This window comes from Mustelus asterias, chromosome 5, assembly GCF_964213995.1.
Source record: "Mustelus asterias chromosome 5, sMusAst1.hap1.1, whole genome shotgun sequence".
Lineage (NCBI taxonomy): Eukaryota > Metazoa > Chordata > Chondrichthyes > Carcharhiniformes > Triakidae > Mustelus > Mustelus asterias.
Window position 1 is genome coordinate 139,246,169 of NC_135805.1, and position 22,947 is coordinate 139,269,115.

Genomic DNA, 22,947 nt, shown 5'->3' on the forward strand with positions numbered 1-22,947 from the left:
CACCAGTGAAACAACGGAGAAAATGGTGCCAAGGATTGCATTTACCCAAGTGGGGAGTTGGCACCAATCTCCCACCAGAATCTCCCACCCAGAAAATCCACGCGACCTCAAATCTCATTGCGTGTCTGAAAACATGCTTCCTAGTCCGCGATTATACAGGTTTTCTTTCTCGGTTCCCCCCCCCCCCCCCCCCCCCCCTCCTCCCCGTCCCCCATTCCGAATTGCTTTGCTTCTGATTTTTTTCTGTCAAGCCCGGCAAATTGCTTTGAGAACCTATGCTAATGACATGCAAATACACTCCACGACATGGATGCGAGGTTTGGCCAGCCAGGTGGAGGCGCGCCGGGTAGGCCCCGGAGTTATCGGTTGATGGGGCCCTCTGTGAACTGGTAGGCCGCGGGGCCTGTGGCTAAAGGCTGGTGGAGTTTCTGCTGCTCTCGGGTAACGGGCACGGAGTCGGTCACTGACGGAAAGGGGAGCTGCTCGTGGTCCAGGATGTTCTGCTCGTCCTCGGCCTTGCATTTCTTCAGGTAAAAGATCCGTTTAAATTCTTTGAGTTTTTGCAGCTCGCAGAAGGTTTCCAGGACAACAAGCACAGCGGTGAGACCAATCATGAGGTAGGCTAGAAACAGAGAGAGTCAGAGAGGGAGAGAGAGAGAGAGACATATTAGTTATTTTTAGATGCAATTAAGTACGGATGATTTAAACGTGATGGGAATGGAATTGTTTCTTTGCAAGTACTTTCCTCACCACCACCTCAAGCCCCCCGCCCCCCCCTCCCACCAAAACACGATTTCATTTATAGTCTGCAGTACAAACCGGTCAGAGACTGAATATTTTTTGATGTCTGCCTCTCACCTCTCGACCTCTCTGAGATTTGGCATGTCAGCTACGACTCTCACCAACTTTCACAGATGCACCATAGAAAGCATTCTTTCTGGTTTGTATCACAGCTTGGTCTGGGCTCCTGCTCTGTCCAAGACCTCAAGGAACTACAAAAGGTCGTGAATGAAGCCCAGTCCATCACGCAAACCAGCCTCCCATCCATTGACTCTGTCTACACTCCCCGCTGCCTCGGCAAAGCAGCCAGCATAATTAAGGACCCCGCGCACCCCGGACATTCTCTCTTCCGCCTTCTTCCGTTGGGAAAAAGATACAAAAGTCTGAGGTCACGTACCAGCCGACTCAAGAACAGCCTCTTCCCTGCTGCCATCAGACTTTATATCGGACCTTATATTAAGTTGATCTTTCTCTACACCCTAGCTATGACTGTAACACTACATTCTGCACCCTCTCCTTTCCTTCTCCCCTATGTACTCTATGAACGGTATGCTTTGTCTGTATAGCGCGCAAGAAACAATACTTTTCACTGTATCCCAATACATGTGACACTAATAAATCAAAGATTCCTCACCATCTACAGGTTACGGGACAGGAGGGAGACGGACTGCTCCTCACTCGACCGAATGAGTGCCACTTCGAGAAGCTCGACACCATCCAGAACAGTGCCGTCTCCTCAAACACCTCCTGTTATAGAACTCTGTGCTGCCACATAGAACAGAGCTGGCCCTACTCAGCCCTGCTGCTCCATATCGAGGTCCACGCTCCACATGAGCCTCCAGTTACTCCAACTCATCTGACTCCATCAGCAATACTGTCTACACCTTTCCCCTTCTGAGGCTTGTCTAGAATCATACAGCGTAGGAGATACCCTTCGACCCACTGAGTCCGCACCGACACGTCAGAAACACCTGAACTCCCGCCTGATCCCATCTGCCAGCACTTGGCCCAGAGCCCTGAATGTTACAATGTGCCAAGTGCCCATCCAGGTACTTGTTAAAGGATGTGAGGCATCCCGCCTCCACCACCCTCCCAGGCAGCGCATTCCAGACCCTCACCACCCTCTGGGCAAAAATGTTTTTCCTCACATCCCCCCTAAACCTCCTGCCCCTCACCTTGAATCTATGTCCCCTCGTGACTGACCCTTCAACTAAGGGGAACAGCTTCCCCTTATCCACTCTGTCCCTCATAATCTTGTACATCTCGATCAGGTCGCCCCTCAGTCTTCTCTGCTCCAGAGAAAACAACCCAAGCCTACCCAACCTCCCTTCATAACGTAAATATTCCATCCCAGGCAGCATCCTGGTGAATCTCCTCTGCACCCCCTTCCAGTGCAATCACATCCTTCCAATAATGAGGCGACCAGAACTGCACACAGTACTCCAGCTGTGGCCTCACCAAAGTTCTATACAACTCCAACATGACTTCCCTGCTTTTGTAATCTATGCCTCGATTGATAAAGGCAAGTGTCCCATCTGCCTTTTTCACCACCCTATTAACATGTCCTTCTGCTTTCAGAGATTTAGCTCCCCTTAAACTCATCCATGCTATTTGTGTCAACCATGGCAGCGTGGTGAGGGCGGCACGGTGGCACAGTGGTTGGCACTGCTGCCTCACAGCGCCAGGGACCCGGGTTCAATTCCCGGCTTGGGTCACTGTCTGTGTGGAGTCTGCACGTTCTCCCCGTGTCTGCGTGGGTTTCCACCGGGTGCCCTGGTTTCCTCCCACAGTCCAAAGATGTGCGGGCTAGGTTGATTGGCCATGCTAAATTGACCCTAGTGTCAGGGGGATTAGCAGGGTAAATATGTGGGGTTACGGGAATAGGGCGTGGGTTGGATTGTTGTTGGTGCAGACTCAATGGGTCGAATGGCCTCCTTCTGTACTGTAGGGATTCTATGATTCAATCCAGATGCGAGCAGGGCAAAGCAGCCCGCCATCTGAAACTTCCAATCCCTCCACCACTGATGCACAGAGGCAGCAGAGTGTACCATCCTGATCTGGAAATGCATCAGCGTTCCTTCACTGTCACTGGGTCAAAACCTGGAACTCCCTCCCTAACAGCACTGTGGGTGGACTGCAGCGGTTCAAGAAGGCAGCCCATCACCACCTCCTCAAGGGGCAACTAGGGATGGGCAATAAATGCTGACCTAGCCAGTGATGCCCACCCAAGATCTAACATTGAAAACAATTTTTAAAACATTTTATTCCTATCTCAGAGTTATAAATCCAATGTGCAGAGCAGACAGGGTGAGACCTGAATCCATCTCCTTGCCTGCTCCAAAAACCAATTCCACTTCAAACTGAATCCAACTTATGGTCCCCACAGTGAGATATACAAGATCCAAGCTGAATCTGGACGGATGAGGAGGTCACAAGTTGGTTGGATGAGGGAGTGTCTACGGATGTCACCATGAAAATCCCAGAAAACATTCGCTAGGGTTCCAAATGAAAGGCTGTTACTGAGAATGAGTGTGCGTGGAATTGGAGGCAACCTGTCGGCTTGGAGAGGGAGTTAGAGAGGAGCTAGGGGACAGAGAGTGGGAACATTGGACCTGCGGTTAATTAGCACCATGGGACCAAAAATGTCCTCCAGCAACTTGTGCTGGGGCCTCAGCTTTCCATGCTATTTGTAAATGATTTGGATGAATGAATAGACAGCCTTTTATCCAGGTTTACTGGCGACACATTAGATCCAGCAAGTTGTGTAAAGGGATGTAGACAGTGTGTGGGCAAAGTGCTGACAGAGAGAGCTCGATATGTGAAAGTTGGAGATCAGACATGGCAGGAAGAAAGAGAAATCCCAATATCTCAGGAATAGTGTGGAGCGAGGGACCAAGTCGAGAATAAGGAGCGTGTAATGGACCAAGTACAGAGGGCACAGGGTGTGTAAGAAATAAAGCAGATGAAATGCTGGCTTTTATCTCAGAGGGCTGGCATACAAATAGTTGGATGTTTCTCATAACTGTACAGAGCTCTGGTTAGACTCTAGCTGGAGGCCGGGGGCACGGTGGCACAGTGGTTAACACTGCTGCCTCACAGAGCCAGGGACCAGGGTTCAATTCCCGGCTTGGATCACTGTCTGTGCAGAGTCTGCACGTTCTCCCCGTATCTGCGTGGGTTGCCTCCGGATGCTCCAGTTTCCTCCCACAGTCCGAAAGATGTGCTGGTTAGGTACATTGGCCGTGCTAAATTCTCCCTCAGTGCACCCGAACAGAGTGTGGCAAATAGGGGATTTTCACAGTAACTTCACTGCAGTGTTAACGTAAGCCTACTTGTGACTCTAATAAATAAACTTAGTTCTTGTATTCAGTTCCGCAAACTGCAACTCAGGAAGGAGAGACTGACCTTGGAAGAGATTCGCCAGAACGATACTGGGGCGACAAGGGTTAACGTTCTGGTGTCTAGATATATAAACTAGGCTGGGATTCTCATGAGTACAGACCATTCTAATTGAGGTGTTTAAAATTATTAGAAGATTTCTTTTTAGGTAGAGAGAAACTATTCCATCTGGTGGGGAGATCAGGGGCCAGGAAGTCTAGAATAAGGAGCCAAATCCTTAAAATTAAAGCTAAACTGTTGGGAGGGATCACTTCCTCATATTAATGATTTGGATGAGAATTTAGGAGGCATGGTAAGTTTTCAAATTACACAAAGAACAAAGAGATCTAGGGGTAAATGTTCATAGCTCCTTGAAAGTGGAGTCACAGGTGGACAGGGTGGTGAAGAAGGCATTCAGCATGCTTGGTTTCATCGGTCAGAACATTGAATACTGGAGTTGGGACGTCTTGTTGAAGTTGTACAAGACATTGGTAAGGCCACACTTGGAATACTGTGTGCAATTCTGGTCACCCTATTATAGAAAGGATATTATTAAACTAGAAAGAGTGCAGAAAAGATTTACTAGGATGCGACCGGGACTTGATGGATTGAGTTATAAGGAGAGGCTGGATAGACTGGGACTTTTTTCTCTGGAGCGTAGGAAACTTAGAGGCGATCTTAGAGAGGTTTATAAGATAATGAGGAGCACAGATAAGGTAGATAGTCAACATCTTTTCCCAAAGGTAGGGGAGTCTAAAAATAGAGGGCATAATTTTAAGATCAGAGGGGAGAGATACAAATGGGTCCAGAGGGGCAATTGTTTTCACACAGAGGGTGGTGAGTATCTGGAACGAGCTGCTAGAGGTTATAGTAGAGGCAGTTACAATTTTGTCTTTTAAAAAGCATATCGACAGTTCCATGGGTAAGATGTGCATAGAGGGATATGGGCCAAACGTGGGCAATTGGGACTAGCTTAGTGGCAAAAACTGGGCGGCATGGGCAGGTTGGGCCGAAGGGCCTGTTTCCATGCTGTAAACCTCGATGACTCTATGACACAAAAGATAGTGGAAATCTCCCTTAGTAATGATTCTCTAACTGTGCGGCACTCCCTCAGTACTGACCATCTCAGAATGCGGCACTCCCTCAGTACTGACCCTCTGACAGTGCGGCACTCCCTCAGTACTGACCCTCTGACAGTGCGGCACTCCCTCAGTACTGACCCTCTGACAGTGCAGCACTCCCTCAGTACTGACCCTCTGACAGTGTGGCACTCCCTCAGTACTGACCCTCTGACAGTGCGGCACTCCCTCAGTACTGACCCTCTGACAGTGTGGCACTCCCTCAGTACTGACCCTCTGACAGTGCAGCACTCCCTCAGTACTGACCCTCTGACAGTGCAGCACTCCCTCAGTACTGACCATCTCAGAATGCGGCACTCCCTCAGTACTGACCCTCTGACAGTGCGGCACTCCCTCAGTACTGACCCTCTGACAGTGCGGCACTCCCTCAGTACTGACCATCTGACAGTGCAGCACTCCCTCAGTACAGACCCTCTGACAGTGCGGCACTCCCTCAGTACTGACCCTCTGACAGTGCAGCACTCCCTCAGTACTGACCCTCTGACAGTGCGGCACTCCCTCAGTACTGACCCTCTGACAGTGTGGCACTCCCTCAGTACTGACCATCTCAGAATGCGGCACTCCCTCAGTACTGACCCTCTGACAGTGCGGCACTCCCTCAGTACTGACCCTCTGACAGTGCGGCACTCCCTCAGTACTGACCCTCTGACAGTGTGGCACTCCCTCAGTACTGACCATCTCAGAATGCGGCACTCCCTCAGCACTGACCCTCTGACAGTGCAGCACTCCCTCAGCACTGACCCTCTGACAGTGCAGCACTCCCTCAGTACTGACCCTCTGACAGTGCAGCACTCCCTCAGTACTGACCCTCTGACAGGGCAGCACTCCCTCAGTACTGACCCTCTGACAGTGCAGCACTCCCTCAGTACTGACCCTCTGACAGTGCAGCACTCCCTCAGTACTGACCCTCTGACAGTGCAGCACTCCCTCAGTACTGACCCTCTGACAGTGCGGCACTTCCTCAGTACTGACCCTCTGACAGTGCAGCACCCCCTCAGTACTGACCCTCTGACAGTGTGGCACTCCCTCAGTACTGACGCTCTGACAGTGCAACAGTCCCTCAGTACTGACCCTCTGACAGTGCGGCACTCCCTCAGTACTGACCCTCTGACAGTGTGGCACTCCCTCAGTACTGACCCTCTGACAGTGCAGCACTCCCTCAGTACTGACCCTCTGACAGTGCAGCACTCCCTCAGTACTGACCATCTCAGAATGCGGCACTCCCTCAGTACTGACCCTCTGACAGTGCGGCACTCCCTCAGTACTGACCCTCTGACAGTGCGGCACTCCCTCAGTACTGACCATCTGACAGTGCAGCACTCCCTCAGTACAGACCCTCTGACAGTGCGGCACTCCCTCAGTACTGACCCTCTGACAGTGCAGCACTCCCTCAGTACTGACCCTCTGACAGTGCGGCACTCCCTCAGTACTGACCCTCTGACAGTGTGGCACTCCCTCAGTACTGACCATCTCAGAATGCGGCACTCCCTCAGTACTGACCCTCTGACAGTGCGGCACTCCCTCAGTACTGACCCTCTGACAGTGCGGCACTCCCTCAGTACTGACCCTCTGACAGTGTGGCACTCCCTCAGTACTGACCATCTCAGAATGCGGCACTCCCTCAGCACTGACCCTCTGACAGTGCAGCACTCCCTCAGCACTGACCCTCTGACAGTGCAGCACTCCCTCAGTACTGACCCTCTGACAGTGCAGCACTCCCTCAGTACTGACCCTCTGACAGGGCAGCACTCCCTCAGTACTGACCCTCTGACAGTGCAGCACTCCCTCAGTACTGACCCTCTGACAGTGCAGCACTCCCTCAGTACTGACCCTCTGACAGTGCAGCACTCCCTCAGTACTGACCCTCTGACAGTGCGGCACTTCCTCAGTACTGACCCTCTGACAGTGCAGCACCCCCTCAGTACTGACCCTCTGACAGTGTGGCACTCCCTCAGTACTGACCATCTCAGAATGCGGCACTCCCTCAGCACTGACCCTCTGACAGTGCAGCACTCCCTCAGTACTGACCCTCTGACAGTGCAGCACTCCCTCAGTACTGACCCTCTGACAGTGCAGCACTCCCTCAGTACTGACCCTCTGACAGTGCAGCACTCCCTCAGTATTGTCCCTCTGACAGTGCGGCACTCCCTCAGTACTGACCCTCTGACAATGCGGCACTCCCTCAGCACTGACCCTCTGACAGTGCGGCACTCCCTCAGTACTGTCCCTCTGACAGTGCGGCACTCCCTCAGTACTGACCCTCTGACAGTGCAGCACTCCCTCAGTACTGACCCTCTGACAATGCGGCACTCCCTCAGTACTGAGCCTCTGACAATGCGGCACTCCCTCAGTACTGACCCTCTGACAGTGCAACAGTCCCTCAGCACTGACCCTCTGACAGTGCAGCACTCCCTCAGCACTAACCCTCTGACAGTGCAGCACTCCCTCAGTACTGACCCTCTGACAGTGCAACAGTCCCTCAGTACTGACCCTCTGACAGTGCGGCACTCCCTCAGTACTGACCCTCTGACAGTGCAGCACTCCCTCAGTACTGACCCTCTGACAGTGCGGCACTCCCTCAGTACTGACCCTCTGACAGTGCGGCACTCCCTCAGTACTGACGCTCTGACAGTGCAGCACTCCCTCAGTACTGACCCTCTGACAGTGCGGCACTCCCTCAGTACTGACGCTCTGACAGTGCAACAGTCCCTCAGTACTGACCCTCTGACAGTGCAGCACTCCCTCAGTACTGACCCTCTGACAGTGCGGCACTCCCACAGTACTGACCCTCTGACAGTGCGGCACTCCCTCAGTACTGACCCTCTGACAGTGCGGCACTCCCTCAGTACTGACCCTCTGACAGTACGGCGCTCACTCAGTACTGACCTGTGACAGTGCAGCACTCCCTCAGTACTGACCCTCTGACAGTGCGGCACTCCCTCAGTACTGACGCTCTGACAGTGCAACAGTCCCTCAGTACTGACCCTCTGACAGTGCGGCACTCCCTCAGTACTGACCCTCTGACAGTACGGCGCTCACTCAGTACTGACCTGTGACAGTGCAGCACTCCCTCAGTACTGACCCTCTGACAGTGCGGCACTCCCTCAGTACTGACCCTCTGACAGTGCAGCACTCCCTCAGTACTGACCCTCTGACAGTGTGGCACTCCCTCAGTACTGACCCTCTGACAGTGCAGCAGTCCCTCAGTACTGACCCTCTGACAGTGCAGCACTCCCTCAGTACTGACCCTCTGACAGTGCAGCGCTCCATCAGTACTGACCCTCTGACAGTGCGGCACTCCCTCAGTACTGACCCTCTGACAGTGCGGCACTCCCTCAGTACTGACCCTCTGACAGTGCGGCACTCCCTCAGTACTGACCCTCTGACAGTGCGGCACTCCCTCAGTACTGACACTCTGACAGTGCAGCACTCCCTCAGTACTGACCCTCTGACAGTGCGGCACTCCCTCAGTACTGACCCTCTGACAGTGCGGCGCTCCCTCAGTACTGACCTGTGACAGTGCGGCACTCCCTCAGTACTGACCTGTGACAGTGCAGCACTCCCTCAGTACTGACCCTCTGACAGTGCGGCACTCCCTCAGTACTGACCCTCTGACCGTGCAGCGCTCCCTCAGTACTGACCCTCTGACAGTGCAGCACTCCCTCAGTACTGACCCTCTGACAGTGCAGCACTCCCTCAGTACTGACTCTCTGACAGTGCGGCACTCCCTCAGTACTGACCCTCTGACAGTGCAGCACTCCCTCAGTACTGACCCTCTGACAGTGCGGCACTCCCTCAGTACTGACCCTCTGACAGTGCAGCACTCCCTCAGTACTGACCCTCTGACAGTGCGGAGCTCCCTCAGTACTGACCCTCTGACAGTGCGGCACTCCCTCAGTACTGACCCTCTGACAGTGCAGCACTCCCTCAGTACTGACCCTCTGACAGTGCAGCACTCCCTCAGTACTGACCCTCTGACAGTGCGGCACTCCCTCAGTACTGACCCTCTAACAGTGCAGCACTCCCTCAGTACTGACCCTCTGACAGTGCGGCACTCCCTCAGTACTGACCCTCTGACAGTGCAGCACTCCCTCAGTACTATATTGTGAATGTCATTCTCGATTGGGTGCAGTGCCCGGGGTTGGGAACAGAGCCACAATCTTCTGACTGGGAGATTCCCGCGTTACCCATTGAGCCCGGAACACCTCCCAGCTTCGTAAACTCTGACTGTGGGATCCGATTGGGAGGGATCACTTCCTCATATTAATGCTTTGGATGAGAATTTAGGCGGTATGGTAAGTTTTTACATTACACAAAGAACAAAGAGATCTCGGGTGTCGCTTCCTTCCCCCCCCCCACCCTGGGCTGCAGACACTGACCTGTGATCCCCACTTTGTAGAGATCCCGGAACCGTTGCTGCTGGACCTCTCCCGGAACGTAATCCCCCAGGCCGATGGTGCTGAGGGAGATGAAGCAAAAGTAGATGGATTCCAGGAAGTTCCAGTCCCGTTCCAGGTTGGAGAAGATGGCCGCCGGGATGAGGAAGAAGCAGGAGGTGATGAGGAGGCCCAGCAGCAGGGCGTGCACCAAGGCCACACTCTGCCTGGAGTAGCCCCAGCGGGTGTGGATGTACTGGACAGGCCGCCGGCTCACGTGGACCATGATACGCTGCACCAAAGAGGTCAGGAAGAGTAGAGTGAAGGGAATGCCAATCAGTGAGTAGATCATACAGAACGCCTTGCCGCCGTCCGACAGAGGGACCGTGTGGCCGTAACCTGCAACACAAGACACGTTTAATCACTCCAAACCCAGCCTGATTCCATACTTTCCGCTGCCCCTGAAAAGCAGCCAGCATCATCAAGGACCCCCCGCACCCCGGACATACTCTCTTTCAGGGCACAGTGCGTTAGCGCTGCTGCCTCACAGCGCCAGGGACCCGGGTTCGATTCCCAGCTTGGGTCACTGTCTGTGTGGAGTGTGCACATTCTCCCCGTGTCTGCGTGGGTTTCCTCCGGGTGCTCCGGTTTCCTCCCACAGTCCGAAAGACGTGCTGGTTAGGGTGCATTGGCCATGCTAAATTCTCCCTCAGTGTAACCCGAACAGGCACCGGAGTGTGGCGACTAGGGGATTGTCACAGTAACTTCATTGCAGTGTTAATGTAAGCCTACTCGTGACACTAATAAATGAACTTTTAAACTTCTTCCGTCGGGGAAAAGATACAAAAGTCTGAGGTCACGTACCAACCGACTCAAGAACAGCTTCTTCCCTGCTGCCATCAGACTTTTGAATGGACCTACCTTACATTGAGTTGATCTTTCTCTACACCCTAGCTATGACTGCAACACTACATTCTGCACCTTCTCCTTTCCTTCTCTATGAACGGTATGCTCTCTCTATGGGCCGAGAATTCTCCAGCCGTTCACACAAAGAACAAAGAACAGTACAGCACAGGAAACAGGCCCTTCGGCCCTCCAAGCCCGCGCCGCTCTTCGGTCCAACTAGACCAATCGTTTGTATCCCTCCATTCCCAGGCTGCTCATGTGACTATCCAGGTAAGTCTTAAACGATGTCAGTGTGCCTGCCTCCACCACCCTACTTGGCAGCGCATTCCAGGCCCCCACCACCCTCTGTGTAAAAAACATCCCTCTAATATCTGAGTTATACTTCACCCCTCTCACCTTGAGCCCGCGACCCCTCGTGAACGTCACTTCTGATCTGGGAAAAAGCTTCCCACCGTTCACCCTATCTATCCCCTTCATAATCTTGTACACCTCTATTAGGTCTCCCCTCATTCTCCGTCTTTCCAGGGAGGACAACCCCAGTCTACTCAATCTCTCCGCATAGCTAAGACCCTCCATACCAGGCAACATCCTGGTAAACATCCACGCCAGCGGGATTCTCTGGTCCTGCCGGCAGTGCACCCCCGCCCACTGGTTTCCCGCTGGTGTTGGGTTTGACAGCGGTGGGACCAAAGAATCCTGCCGCTTGTAAACGACACGCCACCTCCCACTGGCGGGAAACACGGAGAACCTGGGCCAAGGGTTGGCACGGGGGCTGTGGGAGGGAGCGCACCAGAAAGCAATTCGACACCATCTGCTTGTCTGACTAACGCTGCATATTAACACTGGCTGCAACACCTTCTCCCCCCGCCCCCACATCCCCCCCCCCACCCCCTTCCCCCCACTCTCTGCTCCCACCCCCTCCGCATCAACCCCCAGCATGTACTCCCCAAGTGCCGGTCAGGAAACCTAACATCAGGGAAGGCGATGGCCTAGTGGTATCATCGCTAGACTATTAATCCAGAAACTCAGCTCAACCTGGGAACCCCGGGTTCGAATCCCACCATGGCGGATGGTGGAATTTCAATTCAATAAAAAATATCTGGAATTAAGAATCTACTGATGACCGTGTCGATTGTCGGAAAAACCCATCTGGTTCACTAATGTCCTTTAGGGAAGGAAATCTGCCGTCCTTACCTGGTCTGGCCTACATGTGACTCCAGAGCCACAGCAATGTGGTTGACTCGCAACTGCCCTCAGGCAACTAGGAATGGACAATAAATGCTGGCCAGCCAGCGACGCCCATGTCCCACAAATGAATTTTAAAAAGCCCTTACGTTTTCCTGCTGTGTTTTAATCCCCGGCAGAGTTTCAGTGGGAGGGGCTCAGGAGGATAATCTGGACTATACGCAGCGGACCGACAGGGGATACAACATCCAAGAGCAGCACTGATTCGATGTGCAGATGCTGTGACCTTCCAGAGCCCCGGCCCCGACAGAGAGCCACAGTGCGAGCGGATACAATGGGGTCACCACCACCTGCACATTGCTCATCACACACACACAACCGCAGATTGCCAGCAATCCTGGAAAATCAGCAAAATCTGAGAGGGGAGTGGTGGGGAACCTGTGTCCCGTGTGTACTTTCAGAGAGTGCGCACCCTGATTCTGCTGTTCGATGAAGCCATGCTGCCTCTGCGCGATTCAATGATGATTTTCCAAACGTGCTGCTGTTACTTCCTGAATCATCGATTCCAACAGTTTTTCAACAATGGATGGTGCGGTTAATCAGCCTGTAAATAGCCACTTTTTGCCCCCCTCCCTTTTCCAATAGGGGTGTCATATTGGCAGTTTTCCAATCCCCCCCGCACTTCTCCAGAATCCAGGGATGTTTGGAGGATTACAACCAATGCATCCACTATCTCTGTAGCTGCTTCATTTCGAATCCTAGAATACAAGCCATCAGGTCCAGGGGACCTGCCTGCCTTTAGTTCCATTAGTTTGTCCAATGCTATTTCTCCAGTGATGGTGAAGGTATTTAATTCCTCCCCCGTGTTCTTTAGCATTAATGGGAGGTTTAAAGTATCATCCACCATAAAGACTGATGCAAAATAATCTGTTTATGAGACTCAAACAGATCGTAATGAGCCAAGTCACAAATGGATTGTAATGAGCCAAGGCACAAATGGATTGTAATGAGCCAAATCACAGATGGATTGTAATGAGTCAAATCACAAATAGATTGTAATGAGCCAAGTCACAAATAGATTGTAATGAGCCAAATCACGAATGGATTGTAATGAACCAAGTCATGAATGGATTGTAATGAGCCAAGTCACAGATGGATTGTAATGAGTCAAATCACAGATGGATTGCAATGAGCCAAATCACAGATGGATTGCAATGAGCCAAATTACAAATAGATTGTAATGAGCCAAATCACAGACAGATTGTAATGAACCAAGTCACAAATGGATTGTAATGCACCAAGCCACCGACAGATTGTAATATGACAAGTCATGAATGGATTGTCATGTGCCAAGTCACAGAGAATTGTAATGCGCCAAGTCACAAATGGATTGTAATGCGCCAAGTCACAAATGGATTGTATTGCACCAAGCCACAAATGGATTGTAATGTGCCAAGTCACAGATGGATTGTAATGAGTCAAATCACAGATGGATTGTAATGAGCCAAATCACAGACAGATTGTAATAAGCCAAGTCACAGTTTACGTTGCCATTTGAACAATAGGCTATATTATGTTGCTATTTTCAGCTCCAATGCCCTTCAGTGCTCGGACCTGTCGGCTGGTCTATTTATAAATAGTTACCGGATTAGAAGTGAACTGTGTCCCCCTGAGGTCAGGACAGGAACAGTTGTTCTGGAAGTTCTTTCTGATTGGGGTGTAAAGGAATGTGCACCAGATCCAGTGGGAGATCAGGAACACGCAGAACCTCAGCTATTGGGTGGAACGCAAAAGCTTTCAGCAGCGAGTGGCTTCTGATATTCAACAACTCTCAGCGTTGCAGCTCACGGTGGCCTCTCTGAGGAGGATGGTCTGACTGAGCTCAGCATCACTCAGTGCACATTGTCTGCTCACCAGATCCAACGTCAGGCACTTTCTGTTGAGGTGGCGGGTGGAGTGATTGTGGGGAAGGAAACAGCAAGAGGGTGTGATGGACCAGTGGTATTAATATGGGTGGCACAGTGGTTAGCACTGGTTAGCGCCAGGGACCCGGGTTCAATTCCCGGCTTGGGTCACTGTCTGTGTGGAGTTTGCACATTCTCCCCGTGTCTGCGTGGGTTTCCTCCGGGTGCTCCGGTTTCCTCCCACAGTCCAAAGATGTGTGGGTTAGTTTGATTGGCCATAGTAAATTGCCCCTTAGTGTCAGGGGGACTAGCAGAGTAAATATGTGGAGTGACAGGAATAGGGCCTGGGTGGGATTGTTGTCAGTGCAGGTTTGATGGGCCGAATGGCCTTCTTCTGTACTGTAGGGATTCTATGGTAAAATACCGATGACCATGAAACCATTGCCGATTGTCGGAAAAACCTATCTGGTTCACTAATGTCCTTTAGAGAAGGAAATCTGCCGTCATTACCCGGTCTGGCCTACATGTGACTCCAGAGACACAGCAATGTGGGTGACTCTCAACCGCCCTCAGGCAACTAGGGATGGGCAATAAATGCTGGTCCGAGCCAGTCACCCCCACCCAACCCTGCTGGGGGAGGCATTAGGCTGCCCTCCCGGGCTGCCCTCCCACCCACCGTCCAACTGAGGCACTGAAGTGGGCAATGGATGGGCAATGTGGGGCCTCCTCCTGTCACTGCAAGGGTTTTAACCATGGCGGAGGAGTGAGTGCTCCCGGTGAAACTTGGTGACACTGTGTCTGTGCTGGGAAGGGGACGGGGGAGGGCAGTGCGTGCCGTCCACATCTCCTGTGTCCTGAGACCCCCCCTTTGCTCTTCTGAAGCTTCTGGAAGAATCCAGAATTCAGGGGCTATAAATAGAAAATACTCATTCATAAAACTAGAACATGTCAATACTGCAGCCTTCATGCAGACTGATGTGGAGAGAACTGTAGGATCCAGTTCATCAGTCACAATGTTCAAATACCCTACACTGCGGTTTCAGGAGCATCCATGAAATAAAATCCAATCAACGCATCTCTGCAGCAGGGGCAACAAGCAACAAGTCAGCGAGAGGCAGAGAGAGAGGGGGGCAGAGAGAGAGAGAGGGGCAGAGAGAGAGAGGGGCAGAGGGAGAGAGAGGCAGAGAGAGAGAGAGGCAGAGAGAGAGAGGGGCAGAGAGAGAGAGAGAGAGGCAGAGGGAGAGAGAGAGAGAGGCAGAGAGAGAGAGAGGCAGAGAAAGAGAGAGAAAGGCAGAGAGAGAGAGAGAGGCAGAGGGAGAGAGAGAGAGGCAGAGGGAGAGAGAGAGAGGCAGAGAGAGGGGCAGAGAGAGAGAGAGGGGCAGAGAGAGAGAGGGGCAGAGGGAGAGAGAGGCAGAGAGAGAGAGGCAGAGAGAGAGGGGCAGAGAGAGAGAGAGAGAGGCAGAGGGAGAGAGAGAGAGGCAGAGAGAGAGAGAGGCAGAGGGAGAGAGAGGCAGAGAAAGAGAGAGAAAGGCAGAGAGAGAGAGAGAGGCAGAGGGAGAGAGAGAGAGGCAGAGGGAGAGAGAGAGGCAGAGAGAGAGAGGGGCAGAGGGAGAGAGAGAGGCAGAGAGAGAGAGAGAGAGAGAGGCAGAGAGAGAGAGAGAGGCAGAGAGAGAGAGGCAAAGAGAGAGAGAGGCAGAGAGAGAGAGAGGGGAAAAGAGAGAGAGAGAGAGGCAAAGAGAGAGAGAGGCAGAGAGAGAGAGAGAGGGGCAGAGAGAGAGAGAGGCAGAGGGAGAGAGAGGGGCAGAGGGAGAGAGAGAGTGAGTGAGAGAGAGAGAGAGGGAGAGAGAGAGGCAGAGAGAGAGAGAGAGAGAGAAAGAGAGAGGCAGAGAGAGAGAGAGAAGGGCAGAGGGAGAGAGAGGGGCAGAGGCGGAAGGGGGAGCTGGCGGAGGGGGGGACTAAGGGAAAGAAAGGGGCAAATGTGAGAGGGGGCAATTGGGGGAGGGTTTGAGGGAGGGGTGAGGAGGGGTAGAGAGGAAGAGGGAGAGGGAGGGAGTGAGGGAGAGGGGGAGAGGGGAGAGGAGAGGTGGCGGCGAGGAGGAGGAGGGGGAGGGGGGAGGGGGAGGGGGAGGGGGCAGGGAGTGGTTGAAGTTGGGAGGGGTGGGGGAGGGGAGAAGGGGGGAGAGGAAAGGGCAGTGTAGGTTCAAGCTCTGGATTCTACCAGATGTACAATTGATTCCGCTGCCAGCTGATTCCAGTGCCAGCTGATTCCGCTGCCAGCTGATTCCAGTGCCAGCTGATTCCGCTGATTCCGCTGCCCACTGATTCCAGTGCCAGCTGATTCCGCTGCCAGCTGATTCCAGTGCCAGCTGATTCCGCTGATTCCGCTGCCCACTGATTCCAGTGCCAGCTGATTCCGCTGATTCCGCTGCCCACTGATTCCAGTGCCAGCTGATTGCGCTGCCAGCTGATTCCAGTGCCAGCTGATTGCGCTGCCAGCTGATTCCAGTGCCAGCTGATTCCGCTGCCGGTTGATTCCGCTGCCAGTTGCCTCGTACAGAGGGCTACGAGTGCTCAGGTAAAGGGCTGGGGGAGAGTGAGCAGCCAGTCCGCCCTTGCCAATGCTTTTCCTCCCCGCACTGACCCCCTCGAATGCCGGGTCCCACCCCTGGCACAGCTGGCAGCCGGTAGGATCTGTACCTCTCCCTACCCTACCTCCGTCCCTCAGAGACGTGCAGCTCCCCGCCCCCCCCCCCCCCCCCTCCCCCCACTCCCATCACCCCGCCCGGCCAACATCACCGAGAGAGTGAAAAGCTGCTTACTCATTCACTGGCTCTGCTTGGGATCTTGCTGTGCACACATTGCCAGTTGGACTTCCCTGACACAACACGTGGACAGAGGCTGCCCTTTGACTGGGGGAAGTGGGGGTGAGGGCAGGGAGGGTCTGGCCTGCGCTCAGAGGGTGGGATGGGCCTGTGTTAGGATGGCAGACTCTCTCTGTGTGGAGTGCTACAGAGGAGCTGCCAACCTTGAAAGGTGATGAGAGGCGGACAGCTGACTATCCTTGTGCTAAATATAGAGGTGGCCTCACCCTGGAGAGGGAGAGTGACGCACTTCACAACAACGGCAGGTGGAGCGGGATGGGAATGAAGCAATGAAGGTCAAGGAATGCAGGATGATCCTGGCACCAATCCAACTCTAATCATCACCTCAGCCCGGGCAAAGATGCTCACAATCAGTGACAGAAGGCAGAGGAGAATTCAATAACACCAGAAAAACTCTGATAATGTGTCCTTCCATGTCCGCACGTGTATGTGTACACGTCTCCACTTGTGTGTATATGCGTACATGGCTGCGTACATGCATGCGTGTATACATGTGCATGTGTCCTTTCTGAACTGTTCTCTCGCTCTCAATGTCCGCCCACAGGCTGGTTAACAATTGAGAACAATCTCAGGTGAGATCGAGGGCTGGCATGGATGGGCTGGGCCGAATGGCCTCCTTCTGTGCCGTGATTCTACGCAGGTCTGTGTAGAATCACAGCTTTGACAAAGGCTCATCTGGACTCGAAACGTCAGCTCTTTTCTCTCTTCACAGTTGCTGCCAGACCTGCTGAGATTTTCCAGCATTTTCTCTTTTGGTTTTGGATTGCAGCATCCGCAGTGATTTTATCCAGGCCTGCCCTGTGTCGTCTTCAACGGCTCTGTGTTAGATTCTGAGAGTCTGCTTCCGATTGGTGCTCAAAGTGTGTTTGATTGGTTAAAAGTAAACTAAAACAGCCATGGCCAGCACTTCCTCAGCCCCACCCCTTCCCCTCCCTCCCAGAACCAGGGGAGGGGCCCCTCTTGCCCTCACTCCACCAGCCTCCGCATTCAAAGGGTCGCCCTCCGCCAACTCCAGCACAATGCTACAACGAAACATAGTCCCCCCCTTCCCCTCCCCCCTCACCAGCATTCCGCAGGGACCACCCCTTCCGGGATACACTGGTCCACTCCTCGATCACGCCCAACCCCTCATCCCCTTCCCACAGCACCTTCCCAAGCAATCGCACAAGTGTAACACCCTTACCCTCTCCCTGCTCACTGTCCAAGGCCCCAAGCTTTTACAGATGCACCATAGAAAGCATTCTTTCTGGTTGTTTCACAGCTCGGTGTGGCTCCAGCTCTGCTCAAGACTGCAAGAAACTACAAAGGGTTGTGAATGTAGCCCAGTCCATCACGCAAACCAGCCTCCCATCCATTGACTCTGTCTACACTTCCCGCTGCCTCGGAAAAGCAGCCAGCTTAATCAAGGACCCCACGCACCCCGGGCACTCTCTCTTCCAACTTCTCCCATCAGGAAAGAGATACAAAAGTTTGAGGTCACGTATCAACCGACTAAAGAACAGCTTCTTCCCTGCTGCCATCAGCCTTTTGAATGGACCTATCTTATATTAAGTTGATCTTTCTCTACACCCTAGCGATGACTGTAACACTACATTCTGCACTCTCTCCTTTCCTTCTCTATGAACGGTATGCTTTATCTGTACAGCGCGTAAGAAACAATACTTTTCACTGTATACCAATACATGTGACAATAATAAATTAAATCAAATCAAACCGAACACTCCTTTCCGATGAAGCAATGATTCACGTGTACCTCCTTCAATTTAGTCTGCGGTGCTCGCTGTCCCTCTACACTGGGGAGATGAGACGCAGACTGGGTGACTGCTTTGTGGAACATCTTTGCTCTGTCAGTAAGCACGGCCCCAACCCTTCAGCCAGTTGCCATTTTAACTCAGCACTTTGCCTTTGTGTCCACATGTCCGTCCTTGGCCTGTTGCAATGTTACAGTGAAGCCCAATGCAAACTGAAGGAACAGCACCTCCTCTTCCGGCCAGGCACCTTACAACCTTCTGACCCCAACACTGAGTTCAACAAATTCAGCTCGTGAATGCTCTGTTCCATCTCGATCCTTTTTAATCCATTCCCCCGCCCCGCCGACGCCACACACCACCGTCTCCCCACAGGGATTCACTTGTTCTTAAGCTTTGCTTCCACACTGCACTGACTTTTGCTTTGCTATTAACACATTCTGCTTTCCAGTGGTGGTGATTTGTGGTACTTGGCCCTATCAGGGCAACACAGCTGAGTAAAGGTCACCTGGTCTGGAGGACTGAGAGTGGGTAATCACCCCAGGGGGTAGAGTCCTCTCTAAGGCAGAGGACACAGCGGGGAACTAAGGGCAGCCGTGTGGCTGCATTCTGCTGGACAGTTCTGATTAATAAATCCTTCTGTGTTTCTAATGAAAATTATAGAAGTGTATCAGTGCACTTACCTTTATGCCGCTATCAGCACCTACTTTAGTCCTTAACCTGATAGAGGTTTACAAGATTATGAGTGGCATGGACAGAGTGGATAGTCAGATGCTCTTTCCTCGGGTAGGAAAGTCAAGTACTGGGGGACAGAGGTTTAAGGAGCGTGGGGAAAAGGTCAGAGGAGATGTGCGAGGCAGGTTTTTTACACAGAGGGTGGTGAATGTCTGCCCGGGGAGGTGGTGGGAGCAGGTACGATAGCGGCATTTAAGTGGCAACTAGGTGAATATGTGAATAGGATGGGAATGGAAAGATACGGACTCTAAGGGCATACGGTTTTAGTTTAGGCAGGAATCATGATCGGCGCAGGTTTGGAGGGCCGAAGGGCCTGTTCCTGTGCTGTACTGTTCTTTGTTCTATAACACTGCCATTAACACTGCCTTGGTCTTGTGTCCTAAATATATAAGTTTCCAACATTTCCTCGCTCACACCTAACACTGACTTTTGAACCCACCTTAAACAGTATAAAATCCATCATATTTCTCTCTCTTTAGCTCTGAGGAAGAGTCAGAATTGTTAAGCTCTATTCTCTCTCCACAGGTGCTGCCAGACCTGCTGAGCTTTTCCAGCATTTTTATTTCAGATTTCCAGCATCTGCAGTATTTTTGCTTTTCTTGTATTGAAAAGGAAGCTGGAAGGCAGAGTCTGGGAATGTGGAGCAGACATTTTGAAGCACTTATAAATGAAGGATCGAAACCCGCCGTATCATCTCTGCGTGGATCCGAGATAGTAAATGTACAATTCTCCGCCCCCTCTCCACCTCAGACAAGGCCGAGTGCTGGACTCACGTTCAACAGCAACACGCGAGCTCCAGAGTTTCATCACATCCAGCCCAGGGCGCGCCCTCCTGGGAATTCTGGATATCCCAATCCCAACACAATGCTGACACTTCAGGGCAAACACTGAGAAGCAGCACACCACGCACGCACGCACGGGAGAGGCTGGGGTCACGGTGAAGAGGCGCCCACATTCTCAGCACTATGACTGGCACAGTGGGTTAGCACTGCTGCCTCACAGCGCCAGGGACCCGGGTTCAATTCCTGGCTCGGGTCACTGTCTGTGCGGAGTCTGTATGTTTTCCCCGTTTCCTCCGGGTGCTCCAGTTTCCTCCCACAGTCCAAAGATGATCGGGTTAGGTTGATTGGCTGTGCTCAATTGCCCCTTAGTACCAGGGGCACTAGCGAGGGTAAATGCGTGGGGTTATGGGGATAGGGCCTGGGTGGGACTGTGGCCATTGCAGACTCGATGGACAAATGGCCTACTTCTGCACTGTAGGGATTCTCTGATTCTTTGATCTCCGAGCCATCACTAATCCATCATTGCCTTATAATGTCAGTCCTTATTTATTAATTGAAGAAATATTGTCACCTATTACAGCAGCCCAGCCTCAGCACTTCCATTCACAGGCCATTCCCAAACACTTTACAGCCAACAAAATACTTTCATGAAGGGCAGTCACTCATAGAATCATAGAATCCCTACAGTGCAGAAGGAGGCCATTCGAGCCATCGAGTCTGTACTGACCACAATCCCACCCGGGCCCCATCCTCGTAACCCCATGCATTTACCCTAGCTAGTGCCCCCTGACACCAAGGGGCAATTTAGCATGGCCAATCCACCTAACCCGCACATCTTTGGACTGTGGGAGGAAACTGGAGCACCTGGAGGAAACCCACGCAGATACGGGGAGAACGTGCAGACTCCGCACAGACAGTGACCCAAGCGGGGAATCGAACTCGGGTCCCTGGCGCTGTGAGGTAACAGTGCTAACCACTGAGCCACCCGCCTTGTAATGTGGCAGCCATCTTGTGCACAGCAAGCTCCTACAAACAGCGATGTTGATCAGTTGGTTTTAGTGATGTTAGTCAGCTGTTATTAATTATTAACCGGGACACCAGAGAGAATCCCCGGCTCTTCAGATAGTGGGGAGATTCAGTCATGGTAAATTCGCTGAGGGAAATGGTTATATTCTGTCTTCAAGGAGATGGCCATCGCCTGGCACTTGTAAGGTGCAAATATTATCTGCCACTTGTCAGCCCAAGCCCAGATATTGTCCAGATCTTGCTGCGTTTGGACACGGACTGTTTCAGTATCTGAGGAGTCGTGAATGATAGAACAAAGAACAGTACAGCACAGGAACAGGCCCTTCGACCCTCCAAGCCTGCACCGATCATGATGCTGTAACTAAACTAAAACCGTATGCACTTAGAGTCTGTATCCTTCCATTCCCATCCTATTCATATATTCGTCTAGATGCCCTTTAAATGTCGCTATCGTACCTGCTCCCACCACCTCCCCGGGCAGCGCGTTCCAGACATTCACCACCCTCTGTGTAAAAAACTTGCCTCGCACATCTCCTCTAAACTTTTCCCCACGCACCTTAAACCCATGTCCCCCAGTACTTGACTTTTCTACCCGAGGAAAGAGCATCTGACTATCCACTCTGTCCATGCCACTCATAATCTTGTAAACCTGTATCAGGTCACCCCCTCAACCTCCGTCATTCCAGTGAGAACAAACCAAGTTTATCCAACCTCTCCTCAATGCTAATACCCTCCTGACCAGGCAACATCCTAGTAAACCTCATCTGTACCCTCTCCAAAGCATCCACATCATTCTGGCAGTGTGGCGACCAGAATTGTACACAATATTTTAAATGAGGCCTAATTAAGGTTCTGTACAGATACTGAACAATGTGCAATCACCGATGAACATCCCCACTGCTGACATTGCGATGGAGGGAAGGTCATTGATGAAGTAACTGAAGATGTTGGGCCTAAGACACTATTCTGAGGGACTCCTGCAGTGTAGGGTGAGTGTGTTTGAGGTGTCAATCAGTCATACGACCATAAGATATAGGAGCAGAATTAGGCCATTCGGCCCATCGAGTCTGCTCCACCATTCAATCATGGCTGATAAGTTTTTCAACCCCATTCTCCCGTCTTTTCCTCGTAACCTTTGATCCCCTTACCAATCAAGAACCTATCTATCTCTGTCTTAAATACAATCATAGAATCATAGAAATCATAGAAACCCTACAGTGCAGAAAGAGGCCATTCGGCCCATCGAGTCTGCACGGACCACAATCCCACCCAGGCCCTACCCCCACATATTTTTACCTGCTAATCCCTCTAACCTACACATCTCAGGGGCAATTTTTTTAACCTGGCCAATCAACCTAACCTGCACATCTTTGGACTGTGGGAGGAAACCGGAGCACCCGGAGGAAACCCACGCAGACACGAAGAGAATGTGCAAACTCCACACAGACAGTGACCCGAGCCGGGAATCGAACCCGGGCCCCCAGATCTTACCCTGGGTCTCTGGATTACCAGCCCACTGACAATACCGTCACACTATTGCCTCCCCAATAAAAAGGCTTGAAGGATTAAATTAGAACGATGCTAGGGATTAAAGGGTTTTATAATACTGATTACTTAACATCACCCTACACTCAATGACCCGGCCTCCACGGCCTTCTGTGGCAATGAATTCCACAGATTCACCACCCTCTGGCTGAAGAAATTCCTCCTCATCTCGGTTCTAAAGGGACGTCCCTTTACTCTGAGGCTGTGCCCTCGGATCCGAGTCTCTCCGACTAATGGAAACACCTTCCCCATGTCCACTCTATCCAGGCCTTTCAGTATTCTGTAAGTTTCAATGAGTCTCCCCCCTCATCCTTCTAAACTCCATCGAGTACAGACCCAGAGTCCTCAAACCCTCCTCATACGTCAAGCTTTAATTGAAAAGTGAAGCAGACTCTGTGATAGAGTCGCTTCCTGTTAATGCTTGGATGCCCAGTGTATATTAAAATGTAATTACAAATTGCTGAAGATTATGTGTAGCTCCAGGTAGCTTTAAGAGGCTGGCCTAACACTTAAGATGCAATCAAAATCATTCGTGCTTCTGCAATCTTCTGCAACGTGAAT

At 52.0% G+C, this 22,947-nt stretch overlaps 1 protein-coding gene across 1 annotated transcript in view; it reads right to left on the reverse strand.

Moving 5' to 3' along the window:
- Window positions 1-223: 223 nt before the first annotated feature.
- The window catches only part of LOC144494168 (potassium channel subfamily K member 1-like), a 57,732-nt gene continuing 35,008 nt past the window's right edge, over window positions 224-22,947 (reverse strand). The window contains exons 2-3 of the mRNA XM_078213774.1: window positions 9,677-10,072; window positions 224-622 (exon numbers count right to left, since the gene is read on the reverse strand). Coding sequence (XP_078069900.1) covers window positions 360-622; window positions 9,677-10,072 — 659 coding nt within the window. The 3' untranslated portion in view covers window positions 224-359. The remainder of the gene's footprint in view (window positions 623-9,676; window positions 10,073-22,947) is intronic.